Source organism: Bison bison, unplaced genomic scaffold (genome assembly GCF_000754665.1).
Source record: "Bison bison bison isolate TAMUID 2011002044 unplaced genomic scaffold, Bison_UMD1.0 scf7180017864236, whole genome shotgun sequence".
Lineage (NCBI taxonomy): Eukaryota > Metazoa > Chordata > Mammalia > Artiodactyla > Bovidae > Bison > Bison bison.
The window spans coordinates 390,231-406,460 of NW_011494808.1; the positions used below are offsets into that span (position 1 = coordinate 390,231).

The window sequence follows — 16,230 nt, forward strand, 5'->3', positions numbered from 1 at the left end:
GAGTTTTTGAAATTTGCTGGCATATTGAGTGTAGCACTTTCACAGCATCATCTTTCAGGATTTGAAATAGCTCAACTGGAATTCCATCACCTCCACTACCTTTGTTTGCAGTGATGCTTTCTAAGGCCCACTTGACTTCACATGACACGATGTCTGGCTCTAGGTGAGTGATCACACCATTGTGATTATCTTGGTCATGAAGATCTTTTTTGTACAGTTCTTCTGTGTATTGTTTCTTGCCACCTCTTCTGCTTCTGTTAGGTCCATAGCATTTATGTCCTTTATCAAGTCCATCTTTGCATGAAATGTTCCCTTGGTATCTCTAATTTTCTTGAAGAGATCTCTAGTTTTTCCCATTCTGTTGTTTTCCTCTATTTCTTTGCTTTGATTGCTGAAGAAGGCTTTCTTATCTCTCCTTGCTATTCTTTGGAACAATGCATTCAGATGCTTATATCTTTCCTTTTCTCCTTTGCATTTTGCTTCTCTTGTTTTCACAGCTATTTTAAGGCCTCCCCAGACAGCCATTTTGCTTTTTTGCATTTCTTTTCCATGGGTATGGTCTTAATCCCTATCTCCTGTACAATGTCACGAACCTCTGTCCATAGTTCATCAGGCATTCTGTTTATCAGATCTAGTCCCTTAAATCTATTTCTCACCTCCACTGTATGATCATAAGGAATTTGATTTAGGTCATATCTGAATGGTTGAGTAGTTTCCCCTACTTTCTTCAATTTAAGTCTGAATTTGGCAATAGGGAGTTCATGATCTGAACCACAGTCAGCTCCTAGTCTTGCTTTTGCTGACTGTATAGAGCTTCTCCATCTTTGACTGCAAAGAATATAATCAATCTGACTTCGGTGTTGACCATCTGGTGACGTCCATGTGTAGAGTCTTCTCTTGTGTTGTTGGAGGAGGGTGTTTGCTATGACCAGTGCATTGTCTTGGCAAAACTCTATTAGCCTTTGCCCTGCTTCATTCCGTATTCCAAGGTCAAATTTGCCTGTTACTCCAGGTGTTTCTTGACTTCCTACTTTTGCATTCCAGTCCCCTATAATGAAAAGGACATCTTTTTTGGGTGTTAGTTCTAAAAGGTCTTGTAGGTCTTCATAGAACCGTTCAACTTCAGCTTCTTCAGTGTTACTGGTTGGGGCATAGACTTGGATTACTGTGATATTGAATGGTTTGCCTAGGAAACGAACAGAGATCATTCTGTCATTTTTGAGATTGCATCCAAGTACTGCATTTCAGACTGTTTTGTTGACCATGATGGCTACTCCATTTCTTCTAAGGGATTCCTGCCCACAGTAGTAGATATAATAGTCATCTGAGTTAAATTCACCCATTCCCATCCATTTTAGTTACCTTAGGGTTTTATGATAATGTCTATTCTGTTATTCACCAGTTCTATTGTCAATGGCTTTCATTTTCCAAATGGCTTTGTTTTTCTTTTATGTCTATTTCTTGAGCACTTCCAGGATCTTTAAACAGACTGTGAAAGCGTAGACTTGTGAGTACTAAAGAATGGATCTCTGGGGTTGTATTATTTAGACTAGAATTTTAATGCTGTAACTTACAATAATAATTTGAACTCTCTAGGTCTCTGCTTCCTTCTGAAGAGAGGGATAATTGTCCTCGCTCTCAGAATTGTAGAAAGAAATGGAAAGACAGGGCATACTGTCAAGGTCTTACAACAACAGATGGCACCCTGTACATAAATATATAACAATATCAATATTGTTTTTAACTCATTTTGGACCATGTAATTTGTGTTATATTTTATATTTATATTTGTTTTTATGTCCCATGTTTATTACTTTTGTATTCTTCTTTCAGAATACATTCATTTCTTTCATGTCAAACTTTTGTTGAACAAATGGTGGGGATAATTGACCTACACTATATTTGGTTCATAAGAAATGACCAATTTTTCAAGAATGATATTGCTCCTTCTCTGAGAGAGAAGTTGGTGAGAGATACCTATTCAGCTCAGGTTAATCAAGATGGGGATTCAGACAGTCTTCTCCCTTTACTCCTATCTGAATTCAAATACTATTGGGGACACTTTGAGGTCCCGAGTTGAAGCTGGAAAGGAAACAGCTAGCATTTTCATCTACCTTGGTCTTTGCATGAGCAAAGCCCACACATCATGTTAAACCACTGACAGAAATTCATCAGTTCAAAATCTCATTGTATTTGACCTAATAGTGTTTACTCATGAAGAATACAGTTTGAGGATAACAGCTTACAAAGTTGTCCCATCTCCTGATTTGACAGATAATTCAGTGTATTTGACAACTACTCCTTAGAAATGTGGTTGTGTTGTGGCCTGCTAATCTTCTCATTCCTGGTGAGATTAGAGTCTCTCTCTGTTATTCTTTTTTTTCTAATTTTATTTTATTTTTAAACTTTACATAATTGTATTAGTTTTGCCAAATATCAAAATGAATCCGCCACAGGTATACATGTGTTCCCCATCCTGAACCTAAGTGTGGTTTGTTTTACACATTAGGAAGGGTATTAACAATAGGGAGGAAAGAAATGGTTTTAATGAAAAATATCAGTTATATAGTTCTGACTGGGTAAATAATTACAGGCTGAAAACTACCTTGCCTTATTTTAAGTAATTTTTGTGTTGCCTTTCAATCTTCAATATTGGTGCTAAGTAGTTTCATGCCAATCTACATTGTGTTTATACAGAAGAAATCAGATATTTAAAAATGCTGATTCAGAACCCCTGCTTAAATCATTTTGATTCTCAATTTCATTTGTATTGAAACTCATACTACATCACCTGCATTGTTATTTTAATTGCATATCTTATCTCTCAAATTTCCTTGTCATTTTTGTTTATACTTTAGTTGTGTGTGATTTCTGGAATTTTCTGTGATGCACTTTCCTGTTTTTACACCTGTGTAGCATGCTTTTAATTCCCAAGAACTGTTATCTGCTGAATTTTATTTTTTAAACAGTGCTCTGTTCTTAGTTTGTGGATGAAATATTTTCTTCACCCTTTCTGAGTATGGGCTTCCCGAGGGGCTTAATCAGTAAACAATCTGCCTGCAGTGTGGGAGACCTGGGTTTGATCCCTGGGTTGGAAAAATCCCCTGGAGGAGGACATGGCAACCCATTTCAGTGTTATTGCCTGGAGAATCCCATGGACAGAGGAGCCTGATGGGCTGCAGTCCATGGGTTCACAAAGAGTCGGACATGACTGAGAGACTAAGCATAGCACACCTCTCTGAGTATATTGTCATGTTGCTTTCTTCACTCTCTCTCTCCATTCCTTAGTGCCTCAAGATTAAACATTTTGAATTTTTCCATGACAATATCTACCATATTCAATTGTTTAATCCTGTGTCTAGTGCTTCTTCATATTAGGTATTGACAGCATATTGCAACATCCATGACCACATATGGAGGTTATGGGCTGCTGTCTTCAGAGAGGGTAAATTATCTGGAATGTTTAATGGGAAACCTTGCTGTCAACATACTTAGTTTTGATTCTTTGGGGTGGTTCAATTCCCTCCTGGATTCTAATGAACATCTTAGAATGTTTAAAACCATTTCCCAACATCTAGTGTGTCAAGTTTAATATATTCACACAAATTTTGGTATAACCACCTTCTATTATGATTTACAAAGACATCTATGCCTGGTGACCCCACTTCATACATTCCACACAAGAAAAGAGTCTTAGACCAGCTGTGAGTTTACAGCAGAAACAATTGTTTAGGAGAGGAAATTAGGTTTTATATGTATTTTTAAACTTATTTTCAACCACCTGTCTTCCTAGACCCACCCTTAATATCATTTCCTTAGGTATTTGGACTCACAGTTAAAAAGACATTTCAGTAGTTGCCTTGTGCAAGGGTCCCCAGTCTTGGGCCACCAATCAGTAACAGCAGTGACATCCCTGGTTTCTTCTTAGTTCTGAAATTTTAGTGTCTTTTATTTCATATTGCATTCTATTTTGTATCCAAATTTTCCATATTTAGCTCCAATTACCTTGTTTCAGTACATGAGAAACTACTGGTAGCAAATACTAATAGTAGTAGTAGGAGCAATATTTATTGATATTCATCAATCACTTACATTTCTGACATACTATGCTAAGTAATTTTTAATTACAAATTTATTGAAACTTTAAAGTACCCGTGTGACTTGGGTATTATTTTTATTACTGAATTTTTACAGATGAGAAGATTTAAATATAAAAAGATAATATGCTGCTGCTGCTAAGGCACTTCAGTCGCGTCCGACTCTGTGAGACCCCATAGACGGCAGCCCACCAGGCTCCCCCGTCCCTGGGATTCTCCAGGCAAGAGTACTGGAGTGGGGTGCCATTTCCTTCTCCAATGAATGAAAGTGAAAAGAGAAAGTGAAGTCGCTCAGTTGTGCCTGACTCGTAGTGACCCCATGGACTGCAGCCTACCAGGCTCCTCCGTCCATGGGATTTTCCAGGCAAGAGTACTGGAGTGGGGTGCCATTGCCTTATTACTCCGCCAAATACTTGTGGCTACAGCCTAATTGACTAGAACTTCAAGCTATGGCAGCTGGAATTGTATGTTACCTTTGCCTCTGTCAACCCCTCTTTTATTGCTGACTCTTCAAGTCAAGTTGGGGGGTTCAAGTGCAGGGCTATTTGTCTTTGCCATAACATGTCAATCCATTTGGGTTTTCCCACTGCCATAGAGGAGGGTTCATGGAAACCTTTAAAGTTATTTTATGTGACAATGCTCTGCTTCAGTTTTGAAAATGGTCTTCAACTGTGTCAGTGCTGTACTGCAACAGGCAGATGGCATAGGGTTGGGAGTCACATCTCAGTTCTATTAAAAAGGACATTTTCATTTCTATATATAACTATATTTTATCATTTTTATGACATTCTGAAAGGGTAATTTTTAAAATCTGCATTTATACTAGTATTTTTGGCAAAATAAAAAATATTAAAGCAATAATGAGATGAAGATCATAAAAAATTAAATTCACATTTCATATTATAATTTTGTTTTGCCTCTCTAAACAGGATATCCAATTTTGATATGAATATGTGGACAGAGTTTCATTTTCGTAACTTTTGATGGCAAAATGTAAAGTTGTGCAAACATTCTAAGTAGGAAGTTAGAATATATATCTAAAAATCTTGGAAATATGCCTATTTCTAGATAAAAGCATTTTTAAGAAAAGTGTGAGTGTTCGAAAATCTGGTACATTCATGCAGTATTTCTTGATTGAAGTTAAGAATATAAATATGCAAAATATACCATAATGTTATAAAGCATATGTTTTAAATTTATATATATATATAACATATATGTATATGAAAAACAATATATCAAAATGATTGTCCTGGATTTCACAATAGCTTTTTGTCTAGAGAATAGTATTATGGTCAGTTCTTATTATCCTTCTGCTTATATTTAAATTTTTAATAATATTAACTAACATTCATTTAAGATAATAATAAATGCAATGTAACTTAATGATAAGTGAAAACTTATATTATCCTCTTAATAGCACAAATGAAATTTCAAAGAAAAATACATGATTAGATAATTTTTTTCTTAAATCTTCCTTTATAAATCATCTTTATAACTAGACACAGTAAAAGAATTAGAACCAATGCCTCAAAGTTCTAAGAACACTATGTCTAGGCAATGAGATATGGAACAATTTTGCCTCATTTGTACTTTTGCATTTTCTATAAAAATTAACTTTTATTTTTACAAAGTTAATAAAGTTACTAAATGGCAAAACAGGCGACACTTACAATCAGCAAACTGGAGTACCATTATATTTTTAGGATGGAAATTCAGTTTAAGAGTGGAACTGTGCTACCCTAGAATTGCAATGACTCCTAAATGCAATAATAAATAGAAGAAGGTAGAAAACTGGATTTACATGTTAATCAAGCAAGATGGGACTATTAGATATTAAATGACAAAGGTCATTATCAAATTTCTACTTAATATTTTCATTTAATATTTGTGTATATTTGCATAAAAATACTTAAAAGGAATATCTGCAGAAAATACTTAAAATTAGGTATATGTGAGAATTTTGAATTATATATTTACAGCTGTTACACTTTTAATATTATGACTACACAAAATATATTTAAAATAAATACCTTATAAGAGAGGCTTTATTATAACCAGTATTACTTTAAATTTGTTTTCCAAATGTAACAGATATCAATGTGAATATGTTTATCACAATTTGCATACACGAGTTACTTACATTTGATTTCACAAGAATTTTGTAGGATCGATCTGCAGATATGGGAGAAAAATCACTTTTTTTATCTCTGAACGGATAAATAACATGCTCATATGTAGTTGAAGATTCCAGTGGTTCGATTCCATAACTGACATTCTCAAACTGCAATAATCCCCTTAATATTGAAACACATAACAAAGAAATTAAAAGTATGGATTTCTTAATAATAAACATAAATAAATATTAAAAGAAAACATTAAGTAGAAATTTGATAATGCTTTTGTCATCTAATATCTAATAATAGCCCCATCCTACTTCCATCAATGTGTAAACCCAATTTTCTACCTCCTTCTATCTATTATAGCATTTAAGAGTCATTGCAGTTCTAGAGTGGCTCAGTAATAGGGATATTTCTCATTCCAATGACAGCTATTTCTGAATGAATTTTATAATTGCAAGCCTGGGAGAGACACAAAGAGTATAGTGGAAAAGATAAGACAAGCAGGCACAGAAAGTAGATGAGAAGAAACACAGTGTCACAGTGTCAGTGTCTATTTTCTTTGTCTTCCATCTACCCTTCAAGAAGTTTCTAAAAGTTAAAGGATACACTAGATATCGACTATGGTACATCTCTGGAATAGGTCGTTACCTGAGTCCAGAGCAGGTACTAAGTGTCACAACTGAATTTGGAATCTCTGTGGCATATCCTTGATAAAAGCAATGGCCCTGCACAGGAGTAATATAAAGATACATTGGTAATGATTAGTAAACAAAGAGTTTGATTTTTTTGATAACCCTCATCCTAGACATCATCAAATATCAAATTTAAGCATTCCATGATACAATTCAACAGACACTTCATTTCCTTTTTATCTTTCTACAGTCTTTTCCCCTTGACACTCTTCTAACTATAAATAATCACAACTCCTATTCTTTCCAAAGTGATTTTTGCTGTAAATCTGAACTTTCCATAAATAACATTCTGATCTATATCTTGTCGTTCTCAGTCCACATTTTGAATATATAGTCTAAAAATGCTACCTCAAGGTAATCACCAGCATTAATTTGACTTCCACTGTGGGCATTTCATTTGTTTCATTATAAGTAAGACCAAACTATCTTAACTGACATTTCTTCACTATTTTTTAATATCTCACCATGTTGATCATCCTTACTTGAAAGTCTCTTCTCAATGGACTTTTAAAACATTACTCTTCCTACGTTCTCCACTGATACAGTCTTGTACTGAATATTTCCTTCTCTTCCTTAAGAAGTGTAGTGATATCTAGAATCAGCCTTGTTCCTCAGTTAATCCTGGACTATGAACATGCTATTATCATCACATTCTCATGTATGGATGTGATTCTATGGCATTAGTGTCCATACATACAAATCCATCAGTAAGCATTCACTCATCTCAATACTCGACTTAACTCCTATCTCTAACCGATAGTGGCAAAGCATACACACTCCACTGTCAGACAACATAGCAGCCAGTTCTGCCCACAGTGGTGTCAGTAAACTATGCCACAAATCTTCACAAAGATGTAGAATGCAAACCAGGTCCCAACATTTTATCCAGCAGAAGACAGCATCACAGTTTATGCATCTCCTGGCCTTGCATGCCCAATAAGAGAAAATGATCCTCGTGAGATAACTCTCAACACTCCAAACTCAAAGCAGCAAAGAGTGGCCTAGATTAAAAACTTTCCTCTCTCAAGGGCACTAGCAGAGACAGACTGAGAAGCATATTGATAGCCAGTGACTGACATACAGCTAGAAGAAATGTTCTCCATTATATGGTTCTCTCATCAACCAACATTATGAAGCAACAGAGGGTGGCCCAGGAAAGAAACTTTTCCTGCCATGGGCTGCCCTGGCAGAGATCCAGTGAGCTCCACATAAGCCAGGAAGAATGACGGACAACAAAATAATATCAAAAGTTCCAAGAAGGCTAAATGGTCACTGGAGCAACAAGCACACTAAATTTGAACTTAAACTGGGTGATTGTCTTCAACAATAGAAGATTTCAATGACAAGCATACAATATAAAACTATATACTATATCAAGAACCAAGAATATCACAACAAAATGGGAGAAGACACCAGATGCTGCATATTGAGATTAGCCACATGCTGGAATGATTCAATGGGTTTTAAAGCAGCTGTGAAAATACTCATTCAATGAACATTTTAAAAGCATCCTGAAACAGCTGAAAGAATAAGGAAATTTCAGAAATGAAATAGAAGCTATTAAAAATAACAACTAAGAAATTAGAACCAAATAATATAATTAAAAAAACCCAAACAAACAAAGAAAACAACCCAAACTGGGTAGGAACAAATGCAGAGTGCAGATGACAAGGGATGGAATCAATGAACTTGAAACAGATGCATAAAATTTACCCAATATATAAATCACAGGAAAATTAATTAAGAAAGCGAATAGAGTTTCAAGAACACATGGAACATTACCAAACATTTTAAAATATATGTCAGAATCCACGAAGGAGAACCAGAAAGAATTAGCAGAGTAGAAAAATTATTCAAAGAAATAAAGGCTTAATACTGGTCAAAATATGGTGGTTTAGAAATCCCTAGATCTGCTATCCTCCAATAAATACACCAAGTGAGTGGCAATTAATGCACCAATTCCATCTGTGAGAGACAATGAAATAACAGACTGGCTTGTGCACATCTTTTGGTGAATGCAACATCAGATGCACCAAAGCCAGTAGGGAGATTTGGGATGCCTGTTCACCAGAGAATCTGCCCCAGAGATTAGATTAGATTAGAAAGAGATAATCTAGCTTCCAGATTGACAAGAAGAGGGTGTTGTTCAAGCAAGCAGTGCCCCAGTGTTTTTGAGGAGAATATGCAAGCAACAGGGTCACCAAACCTGGGCAGTCTAGTCACCCAAAGCACAATGGAGATCGTGGCTTGGGTTACTTGACACCACTGACTCCCTTCCCTGCTTGTCCACACTCATCACAGAGTGAGAAGGAGAAAAAGCCCACCTCTCTGCCTCCACTGCAGGAGACAATCGTCTACGGATTGAATGCAGTGCTCCCTCTTCACCAGTACTACCCCAAGAACCAGCATCTGTCCCTCCGATCTTGCAGCACTGTAGCCGTGGTACAGTCTGCGGGAAAACAGAGGCACTGACCTGGGATGACAGAGCATCCCTTCTGAGACAGAGCCAGAGCAGGAAAACCCCACAGAGGTCTGCTTCTACCTGAAGAGAGAAACAGCTGGTAGAGGACCCCCAAATCACTGGCCAGGCTGATTTGTGGGGGTGTCCTTCTGTACATGGAAGGACATGGAAGGTCTCATGAAGACCCTGTGAGGGGACTGCTTTCCTAATGAGCAGACACCAAAGTAGAGTGGTAAGTAAAATGAGGAATAAGGAAATGATATTTCAAACAAAGGAACAAGATACAGGCTGAAACTGACACTAGTGAAATAAAATTAATGTACCTAATAAAAAATTAAAAATGAAGATTTTCCCATAAAGATGCTCATTGAGGTTAGGAGAACAATGCATGAACCAAGTGAGAGTTTGAAAAAAAAAAAAAACAGACAAAATATTAAAAGTATCAAACAGAAATCATGGAGCTGTAGAATAATTGCTGCTGTTGTTTACTTGCCAAGTCGTGTCCAACTCTTGCTACCCCAAGGACTATAGCCCACCTGACTCTTCTGCCCATGGGACTTTCCAGATGAGAATGCTGGAGTGGATTGCCATTTCCTTCTGCAAGTGGTTTTCTTACCTCATAAATTGAACCCGTCTCCTGCATTGGCAGGCAGGTTCTTTACCACTAAGCCACCAGGGAAGCCATAGAATAATAACTGAACTGAAAAAATTCACTAGAAGTCTTCAACAGCAGATTGCATCAGACAGAAGAAAGACTCAGTTCAACTCCAGCAGATCAAAGGAGCAAAGGAAGACAGTAGAAAGTGATCAAATCTTACAGGAGTTATGGGATAGTAATTAAAGTTTCCACTTTGGAAACTAGAAAAAAAGAAAAGCAAATTAAATCCGAAGTAAGCAACAGCAAAGAAAGATTTAGAATTGATAAACCTCTTGCCAGGCGTGCTAAGAGAGATGATACTAATTACTGACATCAGTAGTATAAAAGAAGTATCTTAACTATAGCCTCATGTACATTAAAAGAATAATAAAGGAATGAGATAAACAACTCTATGTCCACCAATTTGAAATCCTGGATAAAATGGTCCAACTACTTGAAACACACCATTTGTCAAACCTCATGTAAGAGGAAATAGACAATCTGACTACGTCTGATTCTCTTAAAGAAGTTGAATAAAATTGATCACCTGCCAAATCACAAAGCAGCAGGCAGGCCCAGATGTTGTCACTGTTGAATTCTGCCAAACACTTGAGTAAACCATATCAAATCTCTACACATTCCTTCAGAATATAGAAACAGAACAAATACTTCTAACTCATGCTATGTGGGCCAATGTTATACTAAAACCAAAACAACCAATAACACTTAAAAAAAAAAGAGCTACACATTAAAATCTCTTATGAGCATATATGCAAAAATTCTCAACAACATATTAGGAAATAAAAATCAACAATAAATTTAAAAATTGTAAACCAAAACCAAGTGGGATTTATCCCAGATATGCAAAGGAGGTTCCACATTCAAAATTCAAGTAATAAAAGCAATTACTACATAGGTTAAAGAAGAAAAATATTGGTAAATTGAGCAATGCTACAGAGTATAAAGTTAACATATGAAAATCATTTGTGTTTCTACAAACTAACAAACTGTCAGAAAGAGAAATTAACAAAACAATTCCACTTACAATAGCATCCAAAAGAATAAATTTTTTTGATTAAATTAAACCAAGAAGAGAAAGACCTGTACTCTAAACCTATAGTACAGTGATGAAAGAAATTATGACACAATGGAAAGAGATCCAGTGATCATGGACTGGAGGAATTCTTATGGTGATAATACCCATACCACCTAAAGCAATCTACAAATTCAATGTGATTCCTATACAATATCTAATGGCATTTTTCACAGAACCAGAAAAAATGATCCTGAAATTCTTATGTATCCACACACAAATCCGAAAAGGTAAGGCTGAGGTATCACATTTCCTGATTCAAATGGCATTAAGCCTTCTCTTTCCCTCAATCTTTTCCAGATGAATGGTCACCTATTAAGTTTTGTCCTTAACATATTAGAATAAGAAGAGCCAAATAAACCTGAAGCAAGGTATCAGGGAGAAAAGAAACACAGCAAAAAGCTGTGACATTGAAAATAACAGTAAAGAAAATCAAAGCAAGAAAACAGTCTGTTCTTTGATATGTGCAATAGATTGAAAAATCTCTACTAAGATTGACAGTTAAGAAAAGAGGAGTCACATATCATCAATGATTGAAATCAACCAACACAACACTAAAGCTCCTGTAAGTCATTAAAAGAATAATAAATACTATTACAAAATTCCATGCAGAAATGCCCCCAAGATGATACAGACCAATTACTTAAAAAACTACAACCTACCAAAGCAATTAAAAAAAAACAGATAAATAAAATAGCCTATAACTATTAAAAAATTGAATTGCTAATGTAATAGCTCCCAACACACACACATGCAAAATCCCAAAGCCCAGGGATTTCACTGTAGAATTTTACCAAGTACTTTAAGAATTAACAAGTATTTTATACAATGTCCTCCTGAAAAGCAAAAGAGAATGCATTACTTTTTGATGTATTTAATGAGGCCAGTATTACTCTAATCTAAAAATTAGACAAAGTCACTACAAAAAAAGAAAATCATAGACCAATGTTTTTCATGAAATTTGACCCCCAAAATTCTCAAAAAATTGTTAGCAAATCAAATCCAGGCATGAATAAAAATTTCATACAACAAGACCAAGTTTGGATTTTTCTAGGTATGAAAGATATTTTCTAGGTATTGTATCAATATTTGAGAATCAGTCAAAGCAATACACTATCTCAACATCATATGATCATATCAACTAATACAGAAAAGCCATCTTATACAATTAATTACAATCCCCATCATGGGGCAGAAAAACAAACAGATTCTTACCAATCTAGGAACAGTGAATTTCCTTAACTTTGTAAAGACCGTATTAAACAAAAAAACCAAAAACCTATATCTAACATTATCCAATTGTAGGGAATACGTTATCCCTACAATTCAGAAAATCCAAACTCGTAAGAAGTCCTATTTGATTCAACTCTTGTACTATAGTTAAGACATTATTCCTAGTCAGAGGACCAAGTTCAGTGTGAGACTCACCCTCTGTGCTTCCTTTCTGTCAGAGGAAGAATCTCTGATTTTTCTTTTAACTGTCTAATGTCTGAAACCAGGTGCCTCATGAATTCTGTCCTACTTTCTACTTGCAGGTGGTGAGAAAGAGAAATGCTGTACTGGTTACCATATTTTAAACATCATTCTCTCTGAATTGTAGCACAGCAACAGAATTTGAACAAACACTCGCATTCGTATCTTCTCCATCATCTAGTCTGGCAAAATATATATCTTAGACTAAAGCTAACTTCTTCATATTCTTTTAAACATTTTTTTGACTCTTATCTGCATTGGGGGATATAATTCAAATTCCTGTGGTTTTCATGTAAACATATTAGGATTTAGTACTCAATATGCTATTGCAGCTTTATTTTTCTGTGCTCTTTCTGTGAAGTGGTTTCCACTGTTCCCTCCACTGCTCAGCTTCTATGACACTTTCATCAAAACTTTACCCTGTATTTAGAGGCTTTTGAGTTCCTTTTCCCACTTCTTTCTGCTCTCAAATTCCTACAACTACTTCCAGAGAATGTAAATGACCTTTTCAATTAAGTGATTCCTGAGTTTCACATTCTGAAATGCTCATTCTATTCAACATGTTTTCATAGCAACAGCCACATTATGTTTGGGTTTGTGATCAATCTGCTTGCCCAACAATCTGGCTGAGCATAAGGGAGGCTCATTCTTCCCACCAATGATGTCTTTACCACAAAAGGATAAAAATCTACAAAACATAAAGTAAAACTTACCTTTATAAATGAAGAATCTGGATATAACACCCTCGATTTGTTGTATGAATACACCAGGAGGTTAGAGTCTAAAAATGACCTAATTCAACCAAAACAATAAACTTTGTCTTAATAACAGCATTAATAAAAGTAACTTCCAGAGTTATGACATTTTAAAAAAAACATTACTTTCCAATTTATGAGCTTAAATATGCAAAAATTAAATGGCTTCCTTGGACTGCAAGAAGATCAAACCAGCCAATCCTAAAGGAAATCAGTCCTAAATATTGACTGGAAGAACTGATGCTGAAGCTGAAGCTCCAATACTTTGGCCACCTGATGCAAAGAATGGATTCACTGGAGAAGACCCTAATGCTGGGAAAGATCGAAGGCAGGAGGAGAAGGGGGTGACAGATGATAAGATGGTTGGATGGCCTGAGTTTGAGTAAGTTCTGGGAGTTGATGATGGACAGGGAGGCCTGGCATTCTGAAGTCCATGGGGTCGCAAAGAGTCAGGCAAGACTGAAGGACTGAACTGAACTGAAGTGGGTTCATCTTTCCATTGTCTACCTTTCTTTCTGATAGCATATTATGTATATAAGAAAAAACAAGAACCAGAATGACCAGATACAAGTGTGGGCACTGTAATGACACAGATTGATGTCTAATAAAATCCAGGACTTCCAATACCCAAAGCAAAGTTTTTATAGATTCAACCATCTATACATCTCATGGCATAAATGCTTTTGTTATAATTTGCTAATAAGCAGCCATGGGTTGATAAATAACAAAAAATTTACGCTTATTTTATTAATTTTTTTTTCGTAACTTATCCTAGGCTAAAAAACAACCTCCAAATTCCCAGTGCTTTAAAATTAAAACAAATGTTGTTTACAAGGTTACTGCAGATTCAACTCCACAATGCCTTCCTTCTGGAACCTAGGAAAAGACATGGTCCCTCTATGGAAACTGCTTCTCTTGAAGCAGTAGGAGAAAAATTGTAGAACCACACACTACGTCTCAAAGTCTTTGTTTGGAAGAAGGATTCTAGTCTTTGGCTAAATATCATATGTTATTTTTACATAAATGTGATATAAATGGAGTTTGGAGCTATAAGCTTCTTACTAGGTGGATGTTGATTACCTTGGAACAATCTAACATGTTTATGGTAGGAATGAGATAGGGTGGGACCTGAACTCTTTACTGGAGTACTTGACCTGGGCAAATGTCTCCATGAGTAACAAATGATAAAGGAACTATAAGGGACTAAAAATAACTGACTGCATGAGCAGTCTGGGTAAGTATGAACAAATTAGACACAAAAAGGCCACAAAGTGACTACCACTTCTGAGGTGCCAGGAGAAAAAGCAAGGTATAGCCTTAGAAAGCGTCACTACAAACAAAGCTAGTGGATGTGATAGAATGCCAGTTGAGCTATTCCAAATCCTGAAAGATGATGCTGTGAAAGTGCTGCACTCAATATGCCAGCAAATTTGGAAAACTCAGCAGTGGCCACAGGACTGGAAAAGGTCAGTTTTCATTCCAATCCCAAAGAAGGGCAATGCCAAAGAATGTTCAAACTACCACACAATTGCACTCATCTCACACGCTAGTAAAGTAATGCTCAAAATTCTCCAAGCCAGGCTTCAGCAATATGTGAAGTGTGAACTTCCTGATGTTCAAGCTGGTTTTAGAAAAGGAAGAGGAAGCAGAGATCAAATTGCCAACATCTGCTGGATCATGGAAAAAGCAAGAGAGTTCCAGAAAAACATCTATTTCTTTTTTTTTTTTTAACTTTACAATATTGTATTAGTTTTGCCAAATATCGAAATGGATCCGCCACAGGTATACATGTGTTCCCCATCCTGAGCCCTCCTCCCTCCTCCCTCCCCATACCATCCCTCTGGGTCGTCCCAGTGCACCAGCCCCAAGCATCCAGTATCGTGCATCGAACCTGGACTGGCAACTCGTTTCATACATGATATTATACATGTTTCAATGCCATTGTCCCAAATCTTCCCACCCTCTCCCTCTCCAACAGAGTCCATAAGACTGTTCTATACATCAGTGTCTCTTTTGCTGTCTCGTACACAGGGTTATTGTTACCATCTTTCTAAACTCCATATATATGCGTTAGTATACTGTATTGGTGTTTTTCTTTCTGGCTTACTTCACTCTGTATAATAGGCTCCAGTTTCATCCACCTCATTAGAACTGATTCAAATGTATTCTTTTTAATGGCTGAGTAATATTCCATTGTGTATATGTACCATAGCTTTCTTATCCTTTCATCTGCTGATGGACAGCTAGGTTGCTTCCATGTCCTGGCTATTATAAACAGCGCTGCGATGAACAACATCTATTTCTGCTTTATTGACTATGCCAAAGCCTTTGACTGTGTGGATCACAATAAACTGTGGAAAATTCTGAAAGAGATGGGAATACCAGACCACCTGATCTGCCTCTTGAGAAACTTATATGCAGGTCAGGAAGCAACAGTTAGAACTGGACATGGGACAACAGACTGGTTCCAAATAGGAAAAGGAGTACGTCAAGGCTATATATTGTCACCCTGTTTATTTAAATTATATGCAGAGTACATCATGAGAAATGCTGGACTGGAAGAAACACAAGCTGGAATCAAGATTGCCGGGAGAAATATCAATCACCTTAGATATGCAGATGATACCACCCTTATGGCAGAAAGTGAAGAGGAACTCAAAAGCCTCTTGATGAAAGTGAAAGTGGAGAGTGAAAAAGTTGGCTTAAAGCTCAACATTCAGAAAACGAAGATCATGGCATCCGGTCCCATCACTTCATGGGAAATAGATGGGGAAACATTGGAAACAGTGTCAGACTTTATTTTGGGGGGGCTCCAAAATCACTGCAGATGGTGACTGCAGCCATGAAGTTAAAAGACGCTTACTCCTTGAAAGGAAAGTTATGACCAACCTAGATAGCA

The 16,230-nt window shown here is 36.3% G+C and overlaps 1 protein-coding gene across 1 annotated transcript in view; it reads right to left on the reverse strand.

The window, feature by feature from the left end:
* Positions 1–16,230, reverse strand: part of LOC104993209 (disintegrin and metalloproteinase domain-containing protein 18-like) — a 114,751-nt gene that overhangs the window by 81,075 nt on the left and 17,446 nt on the right. Inside the window, exons 4-6 of the mRNA XM_010846351.1 lie at positions 13,290–13,368; positions 6,869–6,945; positions 6,241–6,394 (exon numbers count right to left, since the gene is read on the reverse strand). Coding sequence (XP_010844653.1) covers positions 6,241–6,394; positions 6,869–6,945; positions 13,290–13,368 — 310 coding nt within the window. The remainder of the gene's footprint in view (positions 1–6,240; positions 6,395–6,868; positions 6,946–13,289; positions 13,369–16,230) is intronic.